Source organism: Alosa pseudoharengus, unplaced genomic scaffold (genome assembly GCF_046254945.1).
Source record: "Alosa pseudoharengus isolate Yale_2024_CS ecotype anadromous, Long Island Sound unplaced genomic scaffold, YU_APseudo_1.1 YU_APseudo_1.1_scf_10, whole genome shotgun sequence".
In the NCBI taxonomy this organism is placed as follows: Eukaryota; Metazoa; Chordata; class Actinopteri; order Clupeiformes; family Clupeidae; genus Alosa; species Alosa pseudoharengus.
The window spans coordinates 29,570,631-29,590,600 of record NW_027468565.1 but is presented as its reverse complement, the minus strand read 5'-3'; the positions used below and the strand labels follow the sequence as shown (position 1 = coordinate 29,590,600).

Here is a 19,970-nt window from a genome sequence, read left to right as displayed (position 1 = left end):
CAGTACCTCGGTTTGATTTAATAAAGATGAGGCAGTACCTGGCGTGGTAGCCATGTGTTGCAGATTTGGACCTTGTCTAACCTTGGGCTCATTTGGCTTGCCAAAATAAAAATATTGTCTTTAGTGTTTCACGGTAGAAGTCCGCTGACATGGACAGAGATGAAGCTCAAGGACGACAACATGAGCAGAAGAGAAAAAGAGAATCTGAAGATGTTCCCACTGTTCTGGAACTCTCTGTGTTTCGCCTGACTTGCGTGGAAACGCAAAAGGCTCACAGGACTAATATCTTAAACTGCCAGAGCCATCAAGCTGGGAGTCCGAAAAGTGAGACAGCAGAAGGAGGAGGAGGAGGAGGAGGTGGAGGAGGAGGAGGAGGAGGTGGTGGTGGATGGGGAGGAGGAAGACGAAGAGGAGGAAGCCTGGCACTAGACAACGGTACAGATCCCAGGGGGAGTTTTAGGTCATGACAAAAGACCACTGAACTGGCTAAATAAAAATAAAGCTCCTTCATTGGAACCCGCATTCTCCCATGCCGTGCGTCCAATACGATTAGCACTCACACTTGCATAATATGCTTATGGCCTCACAATAGGCCACTGTTGGGGGACTGTTGGAGCGAGTCAGTTATTACAGCCACTGGGCCGTGATAATCTACTTTTTAATGAAGGGGGGGAAATTCACTGAACTTTGCAAGTGAGGAGGGAAGAGACAGCAAAGTGGAGAGCTGGAGAGAGAGAGAAAAAAAAAGAGAAAGAGGGAGAGAGAGAGATATAGATAGATAGATACTTCCACACAATTACTTAGAGGCTCTGAGGCATTTCACTCCTGACACATGCGCATGCATGCACGCACGCACGCACGCACGCACGCACGCACACATAGAGGCAGCAGACCGGGCGGATAAAAGGGTAGAATGTAAGCGATCCTCTCGCCAACCCTGGAAGATAAAAGATATGATAAACGGGGACCGTGGCAGTGGCGGTGCGCTCCTATAGGTCGACGTCCAGGCAGAGGCATGATCATCAGATCCAATTGGAGACGGACGGCAGTGAGGACGAGGCCAGGGCCTGGGGGGATCGATGGGGTGGACGGGCGGACACTGAGATTAGCGGGTCGGTGCTGGTTGAAAGGCCGGTTGGGCTTAACAGACGAGTGGGAACAGGGATTACAGTCAATGTCATCATCACCTCCACATGCCTGTGCAAGGGGTCTGACGCTACGCTTCATGCCTCCCTCTCACACACACACACACACACACACACACACACACACACACACACACACACACACACACACACACACACACACAACACACACACACACACACACACACACACACACACACACACACACACACACACACACACAGTCATTCTGATGCAGAAACAGATATGTGCACACACACAGAGAAATACAGATAGAGAAACGAATATGCACAGACACACACACGAGTGCATTCGCATAGATCGATCCTGACATTGGTATGTCTGCACACACACAGACACACACACCTCAAAGGATTGCTGTACATGTGTCATGATTAGAGATGATTATCCACTCTCGTAGTCTCTCTCATCACTCACATTAATAATCCCCTAATCACATTCCTTATAGTGGGGGGAGAGAGAGAGAGAGAGAGAGAGAGAGAGAGAGAGAGAGAGAGAGAGAGAGAGAGAGAGAGAGAGAGAGAGAGAGAGAGAGAGAGAGAGAGAGAGAGAGAGAGAGAGAGAGAGAGAGAGCAGGTGGAGGTCTTTTCTTCCCTCTCTCCCTCTCCCTCTCTCTCTCCCCACACTTTCCACTGAGCCTCTCTGGGAAAGCACACAACCGACATCCAGTTTGAGTCATGGAAAAAAACCAGTCCTAAGAGCCAGCAACTTCCAGGACGTTTATCTCTATCAACACATGTATTTCTGTCACATTCGCCCTGCCTATTTGCGATGACAACGGAAATATCCGTGAAACACTTCGCACATGGTGCGTGTGTATGTGTGTGTGTCTGTGTGCGTCTGTTGTTCCTGGCACGGAACTTAAGAGGCCAGAGGCGACAGCTGAGGGATGCGTCCATAAAACGGGACATGTGTGTGTGTGTGTGTGTGTGTGTGTGTGCGTGCCACGAGGGAGAACGTCGCAGCGCTGGCAGCGACGCCCGTGACACCGACATCGACAGTCGAGTGCAAACGACACATGCTCACGGTGTCACCGGCGTGCCTGTGTCTGTGCCTGTCGCTCGTCACCGTGGCTCGTCACACGTGTTTCATAAACAGCAACACTCCTGCTGAGGGGAGGCTGAGGAGACGAAGGCTGCACATCGAAAACACATCTGCTCCTGCTGCTGAACGGCAGAGCCGGCGACAGCCAAGACGAAAGAGATGTTACGAGAGGGGAGGGAGGGGGGGAGGGGAAAAGGGGAAATATGGGTCTGCGTGTGTGTGTGTGTGTGTGTGTGTGTGTGTGTGTGTGTGTGTGCGTGTGTGTGTGTTCTCAGCCAGGGAACTATGACATGCTTTACAGACAATAAAGGCAACAAGTCGTTTGCACCTTTTCAGCAGAGATGGACCCCATGGCGCTTCACCAAATGATGAGCAGAAAGCCCTCTGTCTCTGCAGCACACAGCCAGGCCATCATGGCTACTGCATTACACTAATCTACTGATGCATTATATGAACTCCCACCCCACTCACAAACAAAACCCCTCTACTCCATTACAAGAACATACCATCCTGCAAGCATACTCAATATTCATGGGGGAAAAAAAGCAATAATGAGGAATGTTTTTCATACTTTTCCATAAAGTGTGTGTGTGTGTGTGTGTGTGTGTGTGTGTGTGTGTGTGTGTGTGTGTGTGTGTGTGTGTGTGTGTTAGGCAGACTCTCCACAGCTCCTGTGGCCAATGTACACAAGTGAGCTTTCAGTGGCAACATGGTTTTTGAAAGGACATAGGACCTTGGAACCCTGCAGTGTATATGTGTGTGTGTGTGTGTGTGTGTGTGTGTGTGTGTGTGTGTGTGTGTGTGTGTGTGTGTGTGTGTGTGTGTGTGTGTGTGTATGGAAGTGTTTTAAGACAGCTGGAAATCTGAAGCCTGTCTGAGAGGGTGAATGATGCTCGTGTGTGAGTCTCTTCACAAGCAATAGAATGTGTTTCTCGGCTGAGTGCCTGGAGACTGGATAAAATAACTACAAACCCTGTGTGTGTGAGTCTGTGTGTGTGTGTGTATTTGTGTTTTTGCACTTGTATACTACCTTGTGTGCATTACGTGCCCGAGTACTCGAGCTTACTTGTACTTGTGAGCTTACAATCTGCTACTTATCATCTCTTTGGAGTATATTGTGTGTCTACCCCAGCTCTCTCGCTCTCTCTCTCTCTGTTTATCTATCTCTCTCTCTCTCTGTATGTGTCTGTGTTGTACTAAAACCAGCTGAGTGCCTGCAGCTACACTCATCATCCCATGCCAGGCAGCTTTCCCCCCGTACAGAGAGAGTCCAGACAAGACCACCCTCTGGCAATGATGAGTGTGTTAGTGTCTGTGTGTGTCTGTGTGTGTGTGTGTGTGTGTGTGTGTGGCTATCCTCCTCTGCCCCCTATGCCACTTTCAACTCCCTGCTGATGGTCTCTGGCCTACAGCTCACTCACACATATGTACATGCACACACACGCACACACACACACACACACACACACACACACACACACACAGACTCAATCACATGCTGCTACCTGGCAATGAGACAAACACATATGTCATCTCTCTCTTTCTCCCTTGCTCTCCCTCTGCTCTCTCTATCTCTCTCTCCCTCCATCTCTCTCAGTCTCTTTCTCTCCCTTTCTATCTCTCTCTCTCTCCCTCCCTCCCTCCATCTCTCCCCCTCTCTCTGCTGCAGGGCGGGACCTCCACCCGGTTAAGTGGCTCCACATGTGCGATGGAGCTCTGCGGCTCCTCTGGTTACGTGTCCGCCCGGCACACTGGGCTGCACTGGGCTGAACTGGGCTGCACTGGGCTGCGCTGGGCTGCACTGCGCTGCACTGGGCTGAACTGAACTGGGCTGCACTGGGCTGCACTGCGCTGAACTGAACTGGGCTGAACTGGGCTGCGCTGGGCTGCACTGGGCTGGGCTGCACTGCGGCGTCACCGCTGGGGAATGGGGCCAGCCTGCGTCAGGGCCCTGAGCTCAATGGCTAACAGAGGCAGCGCTGTCTGCACGCAAGGGCCAGGGCCACTACACTCACCCAGAGAGAGAGAGGGGGGGGAGTAGGAGAAATGGAGGAGGGAGAGAGAGAAAGATGGGGGAAGAAAGGGGTGGAGGGGGTAGAGAGAGTGATGGGGGGAACATTAGGAGTGGAGAGGGAGAGAGAGAGAGATGGGGGGAAGAAAGGGATGGAGAGGGGAGAGAAGGGGGAAAATAATATCTAGTGTCAGAGGAATTGAATGGAAGTATTGAGTGACGGAGAGAGAAACTGAGAGCAGAGAGGGAATCAGAGTGTGAATGAAAGAGAAAAAAAGTGAAAAATCGAAGAGTAGAAGAGTGAAAACGCTTGAGCAGGCCGGGACCAAAACGAGGCTGACGGCGGCAGGCAGGCGAGCGAGCGACAGGAAGCACATTAGCTTCCCTGATCCACCCAAAGCTCCTTGTGAGGAGGATAATCTGCGGCAGCCATTATCTCTGTGGTAAACAAACACACATATCTACCTAAAACCACACACACACACCCACACCCACACACACACACACACATGCTCACTCTTCTCCAAACATGTGGCTCTGCCTTTGCACACAGTCTGTTGCTCTTCATGGCAAAAACACATCCACAATCTCTCCCTCTGGCCATTGAGGGGCCTGGCACAGAGCTGCGTGGTGGGGTCCTGTCCCCCTGCCGCACACCATGGTTGCTTCAGCGTGCTGGGCAAGACCACGGAATTCCTGCTTTGTCTCCTTTGTCTGTAATCCTGTTTAGCTCGAAATAAGTGGTTTAGCAACTCAGCAAGAGGCAAGTGAGGCTTTTTTTTTCTGCCCTTACCCTCCCAAACCTACAGTACTCTCCCCTCCCTCCACAACCCCCTTCTCTCTCTCTCTCTCCCTTCCTCCCTCTCTCTCTCTGTCTGTTTCGTAATTCAGTTTCAATCAGTTTGGAAACAGAAACACTTGAGCTCTTTATGAGGCAGGCATGTGAGGGTAATATCCTGGGAGATGAGGAGCGAAATAGTCCAATTAAAGGGACGCTTTCTTCGCCGCACAGCACTTCTCCTCTGAATGGTCGGGGGGCCGGAGACGAACGCGAGGAGAAATGAACAATGGGAGGCGGTGGGGGGCTGTCCGCTGGGAGTTGGAAGGTGGAGATGCGTACGGTAGGGGGTGTTCGCTGGGAGTTGGAAGGTGGAGAGGGGGTTTTAAGACGCTGGGTTGCTCGCTGCTCTCCAACTGAGGCCAGGCTTCGGGAGACAAAAGAGTCCCTCTACACCCTCTCCACTCTATTGTAACTTCCAAAAGCTGACCAAGGATGGTATGAATCAAGAAGAAAATTATAAAAGTTCAAGCTTTAGTTATTCAGTATGTGTGTGTGTGTGTGTGTGTGTGTGTGTGTGTGTGAGTGTGTGTGTGTGTGTGGATTCACAAGGAGGTGTTGGACTCAATGTTCAGTTCAGCTCAGATTTAGAAGCAGCGGATTAAAAAGGTTCCTTTGGCTGCCATACTATTTTACTCCAATAAGCTAGATATAAGTCTTACCAGCACACACACACACAGTCACACACACACACACATAGTCCCACACACACAGGCGTACGGGACTTGCGGACCCCCTGGCCGCCTCAGAGCTCAGAGTAAGCCCCAGTGTGACAGCGCATGCAGTCTGTCTCCGGTGATGGTGAAAATTCCAGTGCCCATTTTAACGAGCTCCGCAGCAAAGCCTGCATAATCGCTCCTGATTTTAAGGCAAAATGACACAGCCCTCACGCTCCATGTCGAACAAAAACTTTTCTCTCTCTCTCTCTCTCTCTCTCTCTCTCTCTCTCTGATTTAGTTCACGGTCACCTCATGACAGAGGATATAAACCCACAGTTAAGCAGAGCAGAAACTCATACAGTAATTGACTTCCTAGCTGAATACTCATTGTTGGCCATGACAGTTTTGTTGTGCACTGATGTCCTGATGTCCTGCCTCTGAGGTACAACAGAGAAGAAAATACATACATACACACACACACACACACACACAGAGAGAGAGAGAGAGATAGAGAGATAAAGAGAGAGAGAGAGAGAGAGAGAGAGAGAGAGAGAGAGAGAGAGAGGGAGAGAGAGAGAGAGAGATAGAGAGAGAGACATACAGTACACAGACACACACAGAGGGATATAATGGGGGAGAGGCAGGAATGCAAGGAGAGCTTCATGGGGTCAAGAGTTCATGCTGAGACCCAGACCAGTACTGGGTGCCAAGGCAGGGGTCAAACCACTTAACCCGCTGCAACCATGGTCCGAGCCATCCAGTGTGTGTGTGTGTGTGTGCGTGTGTGTGTGTGTGTGCGTGTGTGTGTGCGTGTGTGTGTGTGTGCGTGTGTGTGTGTGTGTGTGTGTGTGTGCGTGTGTGTAAGAGAGAGAGAGAGGCGTGAGTGAAAGTGTATGTGAGGAGACTAGCAAGTAAATGACATCACCCCCCAGAAAGTGCTGAATGAGACACATAAACTAGGACTAGGAGCTTCCTGTGTGCGTGTGCGTGTGTGTGTGTGTGTGTGTGTGTGTGTGTATGCTCACATGAAAGTAAGACCCATAAAACCATCTGACAGACAGCGCTGTGGGAGGAATGAACTCCTGAAACACACAGAGCCGTTTACTGGCTCCGACCCATTACAGATAAGCTAAACAAAACACTTGTCTAAGCCGCAACTGCATGACACACCAGTCAGATAAGCATCAGGGGAAGACTTAACCCCCCCGAGCAAAGATAAGCACTGCTCTGTCTTCAGGATGCTCGGGGGTTTAACATATTCATCTCCTTATTTATTTGTTGGATTTAGGTAGTCTACACAATCCTTTTCTGATTTATAAATAAAGTCACTGGATGCAGCAGAGGGAAGAGAAAACCATTAGGTCCAGCTTTGGGGACGCCAGCTAGTGAGCGTGTCCGTAAGTGTGTGTGTGTCTGTGTGTGTGTGTGTGTTGTTTGGGGAAGGAGGGACGGTTGTCATGCAAGGCTGCATTATGGGGAGCGTGAAGGCGCTGAAGGAAAGCCATTAGGGTGGTGAAATGTGCGCTCGCATGTCTCAGGACGAAGCCACAAAAGCCTTTTAAGAGCTCATTCTCAGCCATCGATATTAAAACGAAATGCCTCTCGAGTGGCGAGCCAGAGAGCTGGTGGAGAGACCAATTCACGGAAACCTCAAGCGCCACCACGCACGGAATGGGCGATTTGGAGAAACTGAGGCGCTGGTGCCACGCCACTGAGTTCCTAGTCAGCCATAATCGGCATGCGAACACGGGCACCCCGCGTCTACCACAAATGTGCACAACATGCAAACATACATACACACACACACACACACACACACATTCTTGAAGGTCACAGCAACACACAGACTGTAACACATACCACACACACAAACAAACAAACAAACAAACAAACAAACAAACAAACAAACAAACAAAAAAACACACACACACACACACACACACACACACACACAAACTGCAGAAAGAAGGCAAACCTGTGCATAAATAAACAAAAGAGGGGGATGGAGTGTGTGTGTGTGTGTGTGTGTGTGAGTAAGAAGACAAAGAGGCAAGACAGAGCAACAGAGAAAACCAAAGGAGGACAGGATGATAAGAAGCCAAAAGAAGAACACACACACAATGTGGTATTGTGAGAACTGCTTCTGCAAATAACACACAACCTTCCACTGGAATCACACACCTACAAGTACATGCTGAAACTGATACCGATACAGATATGTACAGATCAAGATGACACACACACACACACACACAAACACACACACACACACACACACACACACACAAAAACTGCAGAAAGAAGGCAAACCTGTGCATAAATAAACAAAAGAGGGGGATGGAGTGTGTGTGTGTGTGTGTGTGTGTGCGTGTGTGTGTGTGTGTGTGTGTGTGTGTGAGTGAGAAGACAAAGAGGCAAGACAGAGCAACAGAGAAAACCAAAGGAGGACAGGATGATAAGAAGCCAAAAAAAAGAAGAAAGAAGCCAAAGAAGCACACACAGAAAGTGCCACAGTGCGGTGCTCACTGGACAGAGCGGCCAACAGGACTCCAGCCCGGCCAACGCAGGCCGCTAAACGTGTGATGTGAGGCCTCGCCGGGTTAGCCCAGGTCTGCTTCATCACCCTGACCCTCGGCGCGTTTCTCCTGGGTAGCTCTCATATCGGGCCGCCATGCCATATGTAAGCCATGAAAAATGACTTTATGGGCTCCGATCCTTAACAATACATTTAGTCAGCCCACCCCTGTGGCCAAGAGAAACACCTTTAACCATGCGTCTTAATTAAAGGCAAATAGACCCCGCGCAGCATCAGAGGGGGCGAGAGGGGGGGTCAGGGGAACTCTATTCAAAAACAATGTTATGAGAACGAGAAACCTCAATCCGTCCAAACGCCGGAAAAAAGGAGAAACATTTCTCTGCACATGTTTATTGCGTGAAACCACAGCCAGACTATGCTTACACAAGCTCTCTTTTCCCTCTCCATCTTCCTCTCTGTCTCTAGTCATTCACCCGCCCCCTCTCTCTCTTTCTCTCCCCCATCTCTCTCTCCCTTCTTTCTCTCCCCTTTCTCTTTCTCTCTCTTCCTCTCTTTCTCTCCCTCTCTCCTCTTAGCATTGTTTGCTCTGGCCATCTCTGGTTGCCTGGGTGACTCGGCTGAATGAAAACGCTGAGTCATGCTTGTCAGAGTGCAGGGTCGGTCAGCGAGGTGCGGCCGGGTGATAATCCTCAAACTCAACGACGCGGAATACTCTCGCAGTCGACCGTTTTCAGGAGACACGGTAAAAAAAAAAAAAAAGCATCTCCTGGTCACCAGAGCCAAACCCAGCTCCTTGTCCGAACATCCGGCCAATAAACGTCCGCCTCATTTCAGAGGCCAGGGCCAGCGCTCTCCGCTGCCTGCTCTTCCAGATGCACAAAGGCCCCTTTTTTTTTTGCTCTGTGCACGCTCATGGACTGCCTGACGGCCTCATCAGCTCATCCCTCAATCAGATTCAGCGCTTCGTAATGTTATTATGCTGTCAGCGTCCAGTCACATGCCATTTGGCGTCAGCGCTCGATGGGTTTTGACTGGGGCTGGTCTCGCGACGTGTCCAGGGTTGAAGCCCTGCACTACCACTCCTACCACAGGACTCTGGCACTGCACTGCTGGCTGGCTGAGCGTTGTTTACATTGGCGAGCATTCTGGTGTGCGTGTGGGTGTGCGTGCGTCTGTGTGTGTATATGTATGTGTGTGTGTGTGTGTGTGTGTGTATGTGTGTGTGTGTATGTGTGTGTGTGTATGTGTGTGTGTGTGTGTGTATGGGTGTGTGTGTGTGTGTTTGTGTCTGTCTGTGTGTGTGTTTGTGTGTGTGTGTGTGTTGGGGGGCAGTAGGAAGTGAATCCTGATGAGTTGTGGTGCGTGGTGACCTCACTGCTGTAAATAACAACTCTGGAGAAGCTTGCTTCTCTTCTTCTCTTCTCTTCTCCTTCGCTTCTTCTTCTCTCCTTCTTCTCTTCTCCTCTCCTTCGCTTGTACCTCTCTTCTCTTCTTCTTGTTTTATGTTCTGCTATTTGGAATGACAAACTTGATTTAAAGGGGGAAAAAAATCAGTTATTTCACAGTCCAGCAACTTTATTAGGTGGACCTCTGTTGCTTCTGTTAGTGTTTGCGTGTGACAGTTTATTTATGTGTGCAAATGATGTGTAGAGGAGTGTGTGTGTGTGTGTGTGTGTGTGTCTGCATACAAGAAAGTGTAGTGACTGTGTAGTGATTTCCAGTGTTTCCAAACACACTTGATAGAGATTAATGGGGAGCATGAGCGACATTTGGGATCCCTATTAGGCCAAGTGTCACACACACACTGAAAAAGTGTCATCACAGCTTTCACAACCACTTTTCCCACTCATCATTCACAGCTACACACAGGCGTAGCTAAGATGCTTATCACACACACACACACACACACACACACACACACACACACACACACACACACACACACACACACACACACACAGTGTAGAACTTATTTCAGGAAGACCCGATAGCATCTAACATCCCCATTAGTCACGTTACTGGCTCCAGATAGCATCACATATCATAACATCTTACAGTATATACCTGCAGAGACAACATCTAATGCAGTGATTCCTCACAGTCGTTAGGCGGAAGGAACAATCACAAAAGAATCAGAGCAGATCAAAGAGGCAAAAAATAAAATAAAATAAAAATAAAATAAAGAATTCATGCATGGGAGAGATAACTGGCAGAGGGAGAGAGAGATAAAAGGCTCGCTCCCGCTTCGGAGCTGCTAGGAAGAGAAAGTCAAGCCAAAACAAAGTCATCATTTCAAAAAAAGACGGAGAGAGATGAAAGAATGATCAAAATCCTGCAGAGAGGAGTGCGGTTTCAGGGGTGTGTGTGTGTGTGTGTGTGTGTGTGTGTGTGTGTGTGTGTGTGTGTGTGTGTGTGTGTGTGTGTGTGTGTGTGTGTGTGTGTGTGTGACTGAGCTGTGGTTCTCTAAGCAGGGCCTCTCCACACTGCACATGCAGGCTTCGAAAGTACTCTTAGGATTTAAATAGGACTGGGAAAGGTGCCTGATGATCTGGAAGGACCTGGGCCTGTAAATTAGTGTCTAATAGTCTTTTCCTGTGCGTGCCTGTGTGTGTGTGTGTGTGTGTGTGTGTTTGTGTGTATTCATTTTCTCCTTTCCTCTTTCTCTTGCTCTCTCTAACTCATATATGTAAATGTAGCCTGGTATATATGAGATGAGTTGAGATGAGCAAGAGAAGCCTGAGAGCTTTATTCATAATAAAGAATGAATGCAGGAGAGCTCTTGTCTTCCCATAGCGATCTGGGAGGAAGAAGAGGAGGAGGAGGAAGAGTTCTCTCCTCCCAGCTGAGCCCAATTCCATGTTTATGAGGAAGATGTGTCCAAATGTGGCTTCGCTTCGCCGCCGCCGTAATCACTCCAATGTGTCACAACAGAGCAATGAGCAAGGAGAGACTTGGCCTGGACCACTCCACGGCTCCCATGGTACAGAGAAAAGAGCTAGCGTCCGCCTGCAGCGCAGCCAGAGGCATATTTGTGTGCGGAGAGAGAGAGGGAAGAGAGAGGGAGGGAGAGAGAGAGATGAAGAAGAAAACAAACTTTTTTAGGCAGCTGCAACTCATCAGTCAGGTCTTTCATGTCTTTATTAGTATGAAAACAGAGTACACTCATGTCATAATAACTGCCCGAGCACCACCCGCATCTCCGAGTTGCCACCCAACCTAACCAATGAGAAGGCTCCTCTCTGCAAATATCCACAAACAGCCAATGAGAAGTCTCTCTGCAAATATGCCCAAACAGCCAATAGGGAGACTACTCTCTGCAAGAATGCCCAAAGACCCAATGGGGAAACTCCTCTCTGCAAGTATACCAAAAGAGCCAATGACGAAGGCTTCTTTTCACAAGTTTGTCCAAACAGCCAAAGTGTCTGTCTGTCTGTCTGCAAGTATGTGTAAACAGTGAATGAATCAAGCACTCCAAACTCACTAAAGAGACATGTCCTTCCAGGCAGCACACCCAAACAGTTTGAGTAAAAAACTCTGACTTGATGTTATTTTTTTAAAGGAATGCAACGTTTTATGGGGGCACAAACACAAACGCACGCAAATACACACACACGTACACACACAAACACACACACTCCAATCAGAGTGGTTGTTTTTTTCTGACCCAGGATGGGAAAGTGGCCTGATGTGCAGGAACATTAGGGCAGGAGAGGACCTAAAATAGCCCTCTGTCTTCATGGCTCAGCAGCAGGGAGATGACGTCTGTAGCGCCACACTCTGCCCTGTGAGAATGTTCCAGATGAGTAGAAGTGAGTGTGTGCAGGGAGGGGGGTTGGGGGGCTCACAGCGAGAGCTTTCCAGCTGTTTACTGGGCACCACCCCCCCGCCCCCAACTTCATCATACCTACTGTAACCATGGACGACAACCTATCACCTCATCTTAGCATATCTCTGCTCTGACCCAACAAATGACTCATTCTCAGACTACACGCACGCACACACACACACACACACACACACACACACACACACACACACACACACACACACACACACACACACACACACACACACACACACACACACACACACACACACACACACACACACACACACACACACACACACACACACACACACACACACACACACACACACACACACACACACACACACACACACACACACACACACACACACACACACACACACAGCTTAGGTTTTGTCTTTGTTTCTCTCTCTGCAGCTCCCAGAATGTAATTTAGTACTACTGATATACACTTGCACACACACACACACACACACACACGCACGCACGCACGCACACACACGCACGCACGCACACAGAGTTCCATTATGGCGCTGAACTGAACTGAACTGAACTGAATTGAATTGAATGGGTTTTCAGGGGGAAATTGCTGTGGCTCCTGACCCAGGCTTGGGAACAGCAGCAGATGGAGAGAGTTAGGCAGCCAGCCACTCCCTCCCACCGCACATAGCGGAGTGACCTGCGCGCTCTCGGTGCAGAGCTGGACGACAGCACCACACGAGAGACTTCCAATCACACTATCCAAACAGCAGACAATGATAGAGGAGTGACACGGCACAGGTCAGTTCAAGAGATAAACACACACAGTGGATCTGCTGGAAAGCACCTGCTCTCTCTCTCTCTCTCTCTCTCAATCTCTCTGTATATCTCTCTACCTTCTCTCTCTCTCACAAATACACACACACACATACGCACACATGCAAACACACACACACACACACACACACACACTCATCAGAACACACACTTGTATCATTGTTGTTGGTGGACTGCATGGCAGCTCAGCTGTGTGTGTCTGCAACAGATGAGTGTGTGCCTGAGGAACCTAATCAATTGTGTTGTGCAGGAAGGGCAGCTGATGGACACTCAAATCAGCACCCAAGCGTCCATCCCTCAGCGCTAGATTCAGGGCCGCCTGATAAGCAGAGGCAACACAACATGATGACCGCCGCATACGCAGCCAAATGCTCCCATGCTTCTGGACAGATCGATCGAGAGTGTGTGAGATTCCTTCCTGGGCAGGGAGAGTGACACTGAAAGTGTTGCCTTGTTCTCAAGCTGTGTGTGTGTGTATGTGTGTGTGTGTGTGTGTGTGTGTGTGTGTGTGTGTGTGTGTGTGTGTGTGTGTGTGTGTGTGTGTGTATGTGGGGGGTTGGGGTGCTGAGAGAAGGGAGCCAAGTGGAACACTTTCGGTTGTCATGTCCAGCCGACAGCCTCGAGAGAGCTCACGCTCACACTCAGACAGACTGACCACTGCTGAGGCTAAATTTAGCCGCCGTGTGACCGATCACTGGCGGCACAGCAGCCGTTTGCGCCGTGCTTCCAGCAGTGGGGTCAGACAGGGGATAAAGAGAAGTGAGTGGATGAGAGAGAAAGAGAGAGAGAGAAAGAGAGAGAGACAGAGAGACAGAGAGAGAGAGTGAGAGAGAGAGAGAGAGAGAGAGTTAATGTTAGAGATAGAGGGAAAGAGATTTGACAGATAGAAAAATGGAGACAGAAGGAGATTTAAATTTGAATGACAATGACATGAAGAGAGCCTGATAAAGGGTGACTCAACAGAGAGCAGGGTTCTGCTAAGGTAGCCAGTCTCTATAGGGTTCTGCTAAGGTAGCCAGTATCCATAGGGTTCTGCTAAGGTAGCCAGTATCTATAGGGTTCTGCTAAGGTAGCCAGCCAGTATCTATAGGGTTCTGCTAAGGTAGCCAGTATTTAGGGTTCTGCTGGTAAAATGTATTTTTCAAATGATATATCCTGGTTATATGCTGCATGTGTGTTGTAACCAAAGTGAATACATCAACAATGGAAGCATATCTTATTGTTATTGTTTTTTACATTGATTACTGTAATAGGAGTCACCATCATATTTGGAGCCATCATCATATTGGTGTTAGTAGCATAGATTGCTCCTGAAATACTGTATTTGCTAGTAACACACACACACACACACACACACACACACACACACACACACACACACACACACACACACACACACACACACACACACACACACACACACACACACACACACACACACACACACACACACACACACACACACACACACACACACACACACACACACACACACACACACACACACACTCACAGCTAGTAAGTTTCAAATGTTCAAATGGTTCCGTTTTTCTTCTGGACACTGGACCAGCAAAAAAAACCCTGGATACTGGCCTGGAAAAAGCAAAAGTTAAGAGAGAAGAGATGGAGAGAATAGAAGAGAGAGAGATGAAAGGAGAGATGACAACCAGAGAGCAGGAGGTCACGCCCTCGCCTGCACCCAGCCTTTACCACCTTGAGGGAGAGGAGTGGAGAAAGGAGGTGAAGACAGGGTGACAGAGATGGCGGGGAGGGAGGTAGGGCAGCCTGGAGGTGGCGAGGAGAGGAGGGTCGAGAGAGAGGAGGAGCGGAGGAGTCTGGAGCTCCACTCTCACAGTCTTTATCATAACCACTCAACCTTCCCATCCGCTCTCTTCTGACACGTCTTCTCAGTGTCAGTGGACAAATGTGTGTGTTTGAGTAAATGCGTGTGTGTGTGTGTGTGTGTGTGTGTGTGTGTGTGTGTGTGTGTGTGTGTGTGTGTGTGTGTGTGTGTGTGTGTGTGTGTGTGTGTGTGTGTGTGTGTTTGCCTGTGTCTGGTCTTTCATCCATGTGTGTGCTGTCAAACCATCAAATATGTTTCCATTCTTTCGGCGTTGTCCTTCTCAAACACAGATTTTATCTTGTCACACAAATACACACCAATATACAGGAACAGACACACACACAGACACCTTTCCCTCTCTATAAGACACACACACACACACACACAGGTGCACTGACACGATACAACCAACATGCGCCCAGACGCTCTCAGTCAGGGTCAGTGCTTAGTCTGTCTTTAACACAATGTGTCATGTTCCTCGCTATATGATAAATGACAGCAGGGAGCCTGGGAGTTGTTCCACCTTTCCTGAAAAACACACTGCTTCCCTACACACCTACACACACACACACACACACACACACACACACACACACACACACACACACAAGGCCAGACACAATGTAGGTGTGTGCGTTTGCATGTGTATGATAACTGAGTTGAGGGTGTATTTTTGTGTGTGTGTATGAGGACTGAGGTGTGTGTGTGTGTGTGTGTGTGTGTGAGAGAGTGATGACTGACATATGTGTGCATTTGTGTGTATGTGTGTATGCATATGTGTGTGTGTGTGTGTGTGTGTGTGTGTGTGTGTGTGTGTGTGTGTGTGTGTGTGTGTGTGTGTGTGTGTGTATGTGCATGTGTGTGTGTGTGTGTGTGTGTGTGTGTGTGTGTGTGTATGTGTATGTGCGTGTGTGTGTGTGTGTGTGATGTAACCATCAGTTCGTTCCGTCTCCACGGACTAGAAGATTATAGCTGCTGAAAGTAGCCTTCTGTGGGGGCGCCATCACAATGGGACCAGACTAGTCTCCTAAATGCACTCGAGGGCACCAACCCCTTCTCAGGCCACATACATAAACTGTTTACACAAATGTTTACGATAAATAATGCCCCCCCCTCACTTTAGTTCCCTTACTTACTCTCTCATTAAGACAGCAGAAATCCCTAGAGATAACCGTTTGTCGCTGAGTTGTTGAAGTATTCCGCTTTAATAGCAAACCAAAACCGGCAATTTGCGTGCTGGAAAAACAACGCAATTGCCAAGTCCCGGGGAACAAGAGTTTTTACAGCGCATTTATTCTGCGTAAACCCAGAGCTCACGGCGAGAGGACCGAGCTGCTCTCGCCAAACTAGGTGTGCTAATTGTGTCTGACTTCAGTATCTCTCACTGAAAATGAGCCCGCTAACTAGTTCCACGCAAAAACGCAATGCTCGTAAAAGGGTTTGTGTGTGCGCATGCAAGTGTGTGTGTGTGTGTGTGTGTATGTGTGTGAGTGAGTTTTTTTCCACATAAAGACAGAGTGATTACACCACTTATGCAATCGGTGCCAGGCACGTTACATTTAAGAGCCATTAAAACGTTAGGTGGGAGGAATATTGCCTGCTTCTATAAATACACTATCTCCGCAGGAAAGAAAAAAAAAACCCTCCACGAGAGGGGATGAGAGAAGAAGCCACATGGAAGACACAGGCGCTGTAAAGCTGTTGAGAGGTATGTTTTGCGGCCAGTCACGGTGGTGACATGAGTATTATTTAATTGACCCTGACCCAAAGTTTCCCACAGTCAAAACTGCGCCCCTGCTGCTGCCGCCCGCCGCTGATGCAACAACGGGCCTTTCCCGTGAGACGGGACGAGACGGGACGAGAAAAGAATGAGCCGACGACACGAGATGAAGTGGTGTGAGAGAGAGAGAGAGAGAGAGAGAGAGAGAGAGAGGCCTGTGCTTTGTTATTTCATGAGAGGAAATGTGGTGTAGGCAGATGTTTGTGGTGTCGGATATTTTAGGGTGTTTGTTCATCACAGGATTTTATTTTCTTCACCCCCTCACCCATCCCTTTTTCTTTCACCCACACCAGATTGGCGGGAAAAGTGAGGGATAGAAAATGTTGGAGTGAGAGAGAGAAAGTTGGGGTGAGAGAGAGAGAGAGAGAGAGAGAGAGAGAGAGAGAAAGAGAGAGAGAGAGAGAGAGAGAGAGAGAGAGAGAGAGAGAGAGAGAGAGAGAGAGAGAGAGAGAGAGAGAGAGGCCCCTCGCCAGACAGAGGACCGAAACATCTGTGGAAGTGCCGCTGCTGTGCTAGGTTCCGCTGATTGGCTGCTGAAACGGAGAGCGTTTCCCTTTTTTTACCGGCTCTCGTTTCTTTTTTTTTTTTTAAAGGGTGAACGGCGACCAAAAGCATCCCCGAGTCCCACCAAAGCTCCCCATAAAAACTGCCCCAGAGTAGGAACGGAGCCGACGAGGGCTCCAGCGCAGGGCTCCGCTCAACATCCCGTCCACATGTGCTAAGTCACTTACGCAGCGCTCCCAAACACACGCGTTCCTGTTACGCCGCCTTTCAAAGGCACACAGTCACACAGACAGACAGACGCGCGCACGCACGCACACACGCGATCAGAGCAGGAAGACGAGCACGCTGCGCGGCTCTCAAGAGCTCAGCTCAAACAATGAGATCACACGACTGACACTTCATCTGACACCTTAACACAAATACAGTGTAGACATAGCAAAGAATACTGCAACACACACACACACACACACACACACACAATCAAAGGTACAGCTTTACTTCCACCAGAGGAAACAGAAGCAATCAGAGAATGTACACATCCTGCACTACTGTCCTGACTGCGCGCGCGCACACACACACACACAGTCCAGCGCCACTGACCTCGGTCTGCAATCTTTCACAGGCATCCAGTGTCGCCCCTCTCTCAAACACGCACAGGAAATGACACCATCACAGCACACACACACACACACACACACACACACACAAACACACACATACACACAGATGCAGAAGCACACACACAAAAAAAACACACACACAAAAGATTAGACGCACAAACTGAGACAGGCCTGCAGGCCAGAGATTAATCCTGCGCAGTCTGGTCACACACACACACACACACACACACTTTACTCCTAGGTCTGGTCCCCTGCCTTGTGTGTCTAAGCAGGGCCAGATATGCAGGATATCCTCCATCACTGATATAATAAATAGGGAATGAAATACAGGGAGGAGATTCATTACGCTGTTCAAATAAATCGCTCTCCACTCCCCCTCCACTCTGTCACCACTGGCCAGCGTTCACACAAAATATGGCCCCCTCACACGACAAGTGCAAGGAAATGACATCATCGCTCACAGGAAACGGCACAAATGCTGTAACTTTCACACGCACAAGCACACACACGCACACAGACTCACTCACACACACACACACACACACACACACACACACACACACATACATACATACAGCCCTCTCGCATGACAAACTCTAGGAGGAGAAACACCTTGTTTGACAAAGTGGCCATGACGCATCATCAATAAAACATTGCGCCTGCCATAGCATGTCTTCCCGGCGCGTAACCTTTGCCACGGCTCCGGTGAGAACGCCGCGTTCGCCTCTAAATAAAACATCACGCGTGTCTGACATGAGCGCTGGTCCTGTCAGGGGGGTCTCACCAGACGGAGGGACAGCCATCAGCCTCATCTCTCTGTGACATTTCTCTAGCGCTGGGCAAACAGCGAGGGGCCGGTGTGGCGCCGAGCCTGGACCGAGCCTGGACTTCAGAAGTAAAGACCCCTCCCTGGACAAAACGCACAGGCCTGCCTGCCAATGGCCAACAGCCTAGTCCGCCAGCGCAGAAGATGTACAGCCGGGCTGACAGGAGGCTCACGTCTAATGTAATGGACTCCACCACAATCAGATAAGGAGCCCACAGACACACCCAGTGGACACACGCCTCAGATAATGTGGCTACTCTCCACTCCTAAGGGTTTCTGCTCTGGCTGAGAGAAGGGATGAACATTAACCTGTCAGCCACCACAGCCAGAGAGAGAGAGAGGGAGGGGGGGAGGGGGGGGGTGTAAGGCCCTTTTTTCTTTCGACTGTAATTAAGAGGTGCTTAGCATTCAGTGAGCTCAATGCTACAGGCTGTTGGAGAAAGTGTTGAGCAAAAAAGCAAGCAGACAGACTTTTTGAAAAAGATAAATAGCACTCAAAGGCCTAATAGCAGGTCCGCTGCTTTTCTAGATGGCAACAGACAGGGCTTTTAAATCTAACAGTGTGCTGTGTATCTGTGTGTTTTATTAAATGGTGACAGAGGGAGAAGTTAACAGTCCTGCTAACAGCATGTGCGTGTGTGTGTGTTTAAATGGTGACAGAGGGAACATTGAACAGTTTTGCAGTGTGTCTAGTGTTCTCCTGCTTCCTGCTTGTCTTTATAACACACACACACACACACACTCTTCTGACTTACTTCCCCATTTTCACACACTCTGAAAAAGACAAAAAGACAGGAAATCTTATGCCTCAAAGATTCATGCTCTGTCATCGCCAGATTCGCCCGCCCTCTGCGGGCATGAGGGAAGGGGCCGTTTATTATGTTGTTTTTCTCGCATTTGAAGAGCTGTGTATTGCACAGGATTGTGTCTCTACACTGAGAGCCTGGCCTCTTCTTCCCATAGGAGCGCAGGCTTTGGGCTGCCATCAATAGCAGACAATAGAGAGAGAGAGAGAGAGAGAGAGAGAGAGTGAGGGAGAGGAAGAGGGAAGAGAGAGAGAGAGAGAGGGCGAGGGAGAGAAAGAGAGAGAGGACCTGCCATAATGAAAGGACCTGCTGATGTAAAACTTACACTACCTAAATATGAACATACACTCATACATACACACAGACACAGACACAGACATACACACACACAAGCCCACACAAACATGCAGACACACACACACACCCTTTTCCATTGCCATAGTTCATAATTCATATTTGTGTACAATTATCATTATTCTGTTTTATTTGTGTTTCCCCCTCTTCCCCTCCCCATTTGATGTATTTGACCCAAATGCTTTGGCAATACTGTACAACGCTATGGTCATGCTAATAAAGCTCCTTTTGAATTTGAATTTGAGAGGGAGGGAGAGAGAGAGAGAGAGAGAGAGAGAGAGAGAGAGAAAGAGAAAGAGAGAGAGAGAGAGAGAGAGAGAGAGAGAGAGAGAGAGAGA

The 19,970-nt window shown here is 49.0% G+C and overlaps 1 protein-coding gene across 1 annotated transcript in view; it reads right to left on the bottom strand.

Moving 5' to 3' along the window:
* The window catches only part of tmtc2b (transmembrane O-mannosyltransferase targeting cadherins 2b), a 99,648-nt gene that overhangs the window by 19,053 nt on the left and 60,625 nt on the right, over positions 1-19,970 (bottom strand). Inside the window, exons 3-6 of the mRNA XM_076299023.1 lie at positions 17,254-17,278; positions 14,849-15,018; positions 5,232-5,356; positions 3,946-4,130 (exon numbers count right to left, since the gene is read on the bottom strand). Of these exons, the coding sequence (XP_076155138.1) occupies positions 3,946-4,130; positions 5,232-5,356; positions 14,849-15,018; positions 17,254-17,278 (505 nt within the window). The remainder of the gene's footprint in view (positions 1-3,945; positions 4,131-5,231; positions 5,357-14,848; positions 15,019-17,253; positions 17,279-19,970) is intronic.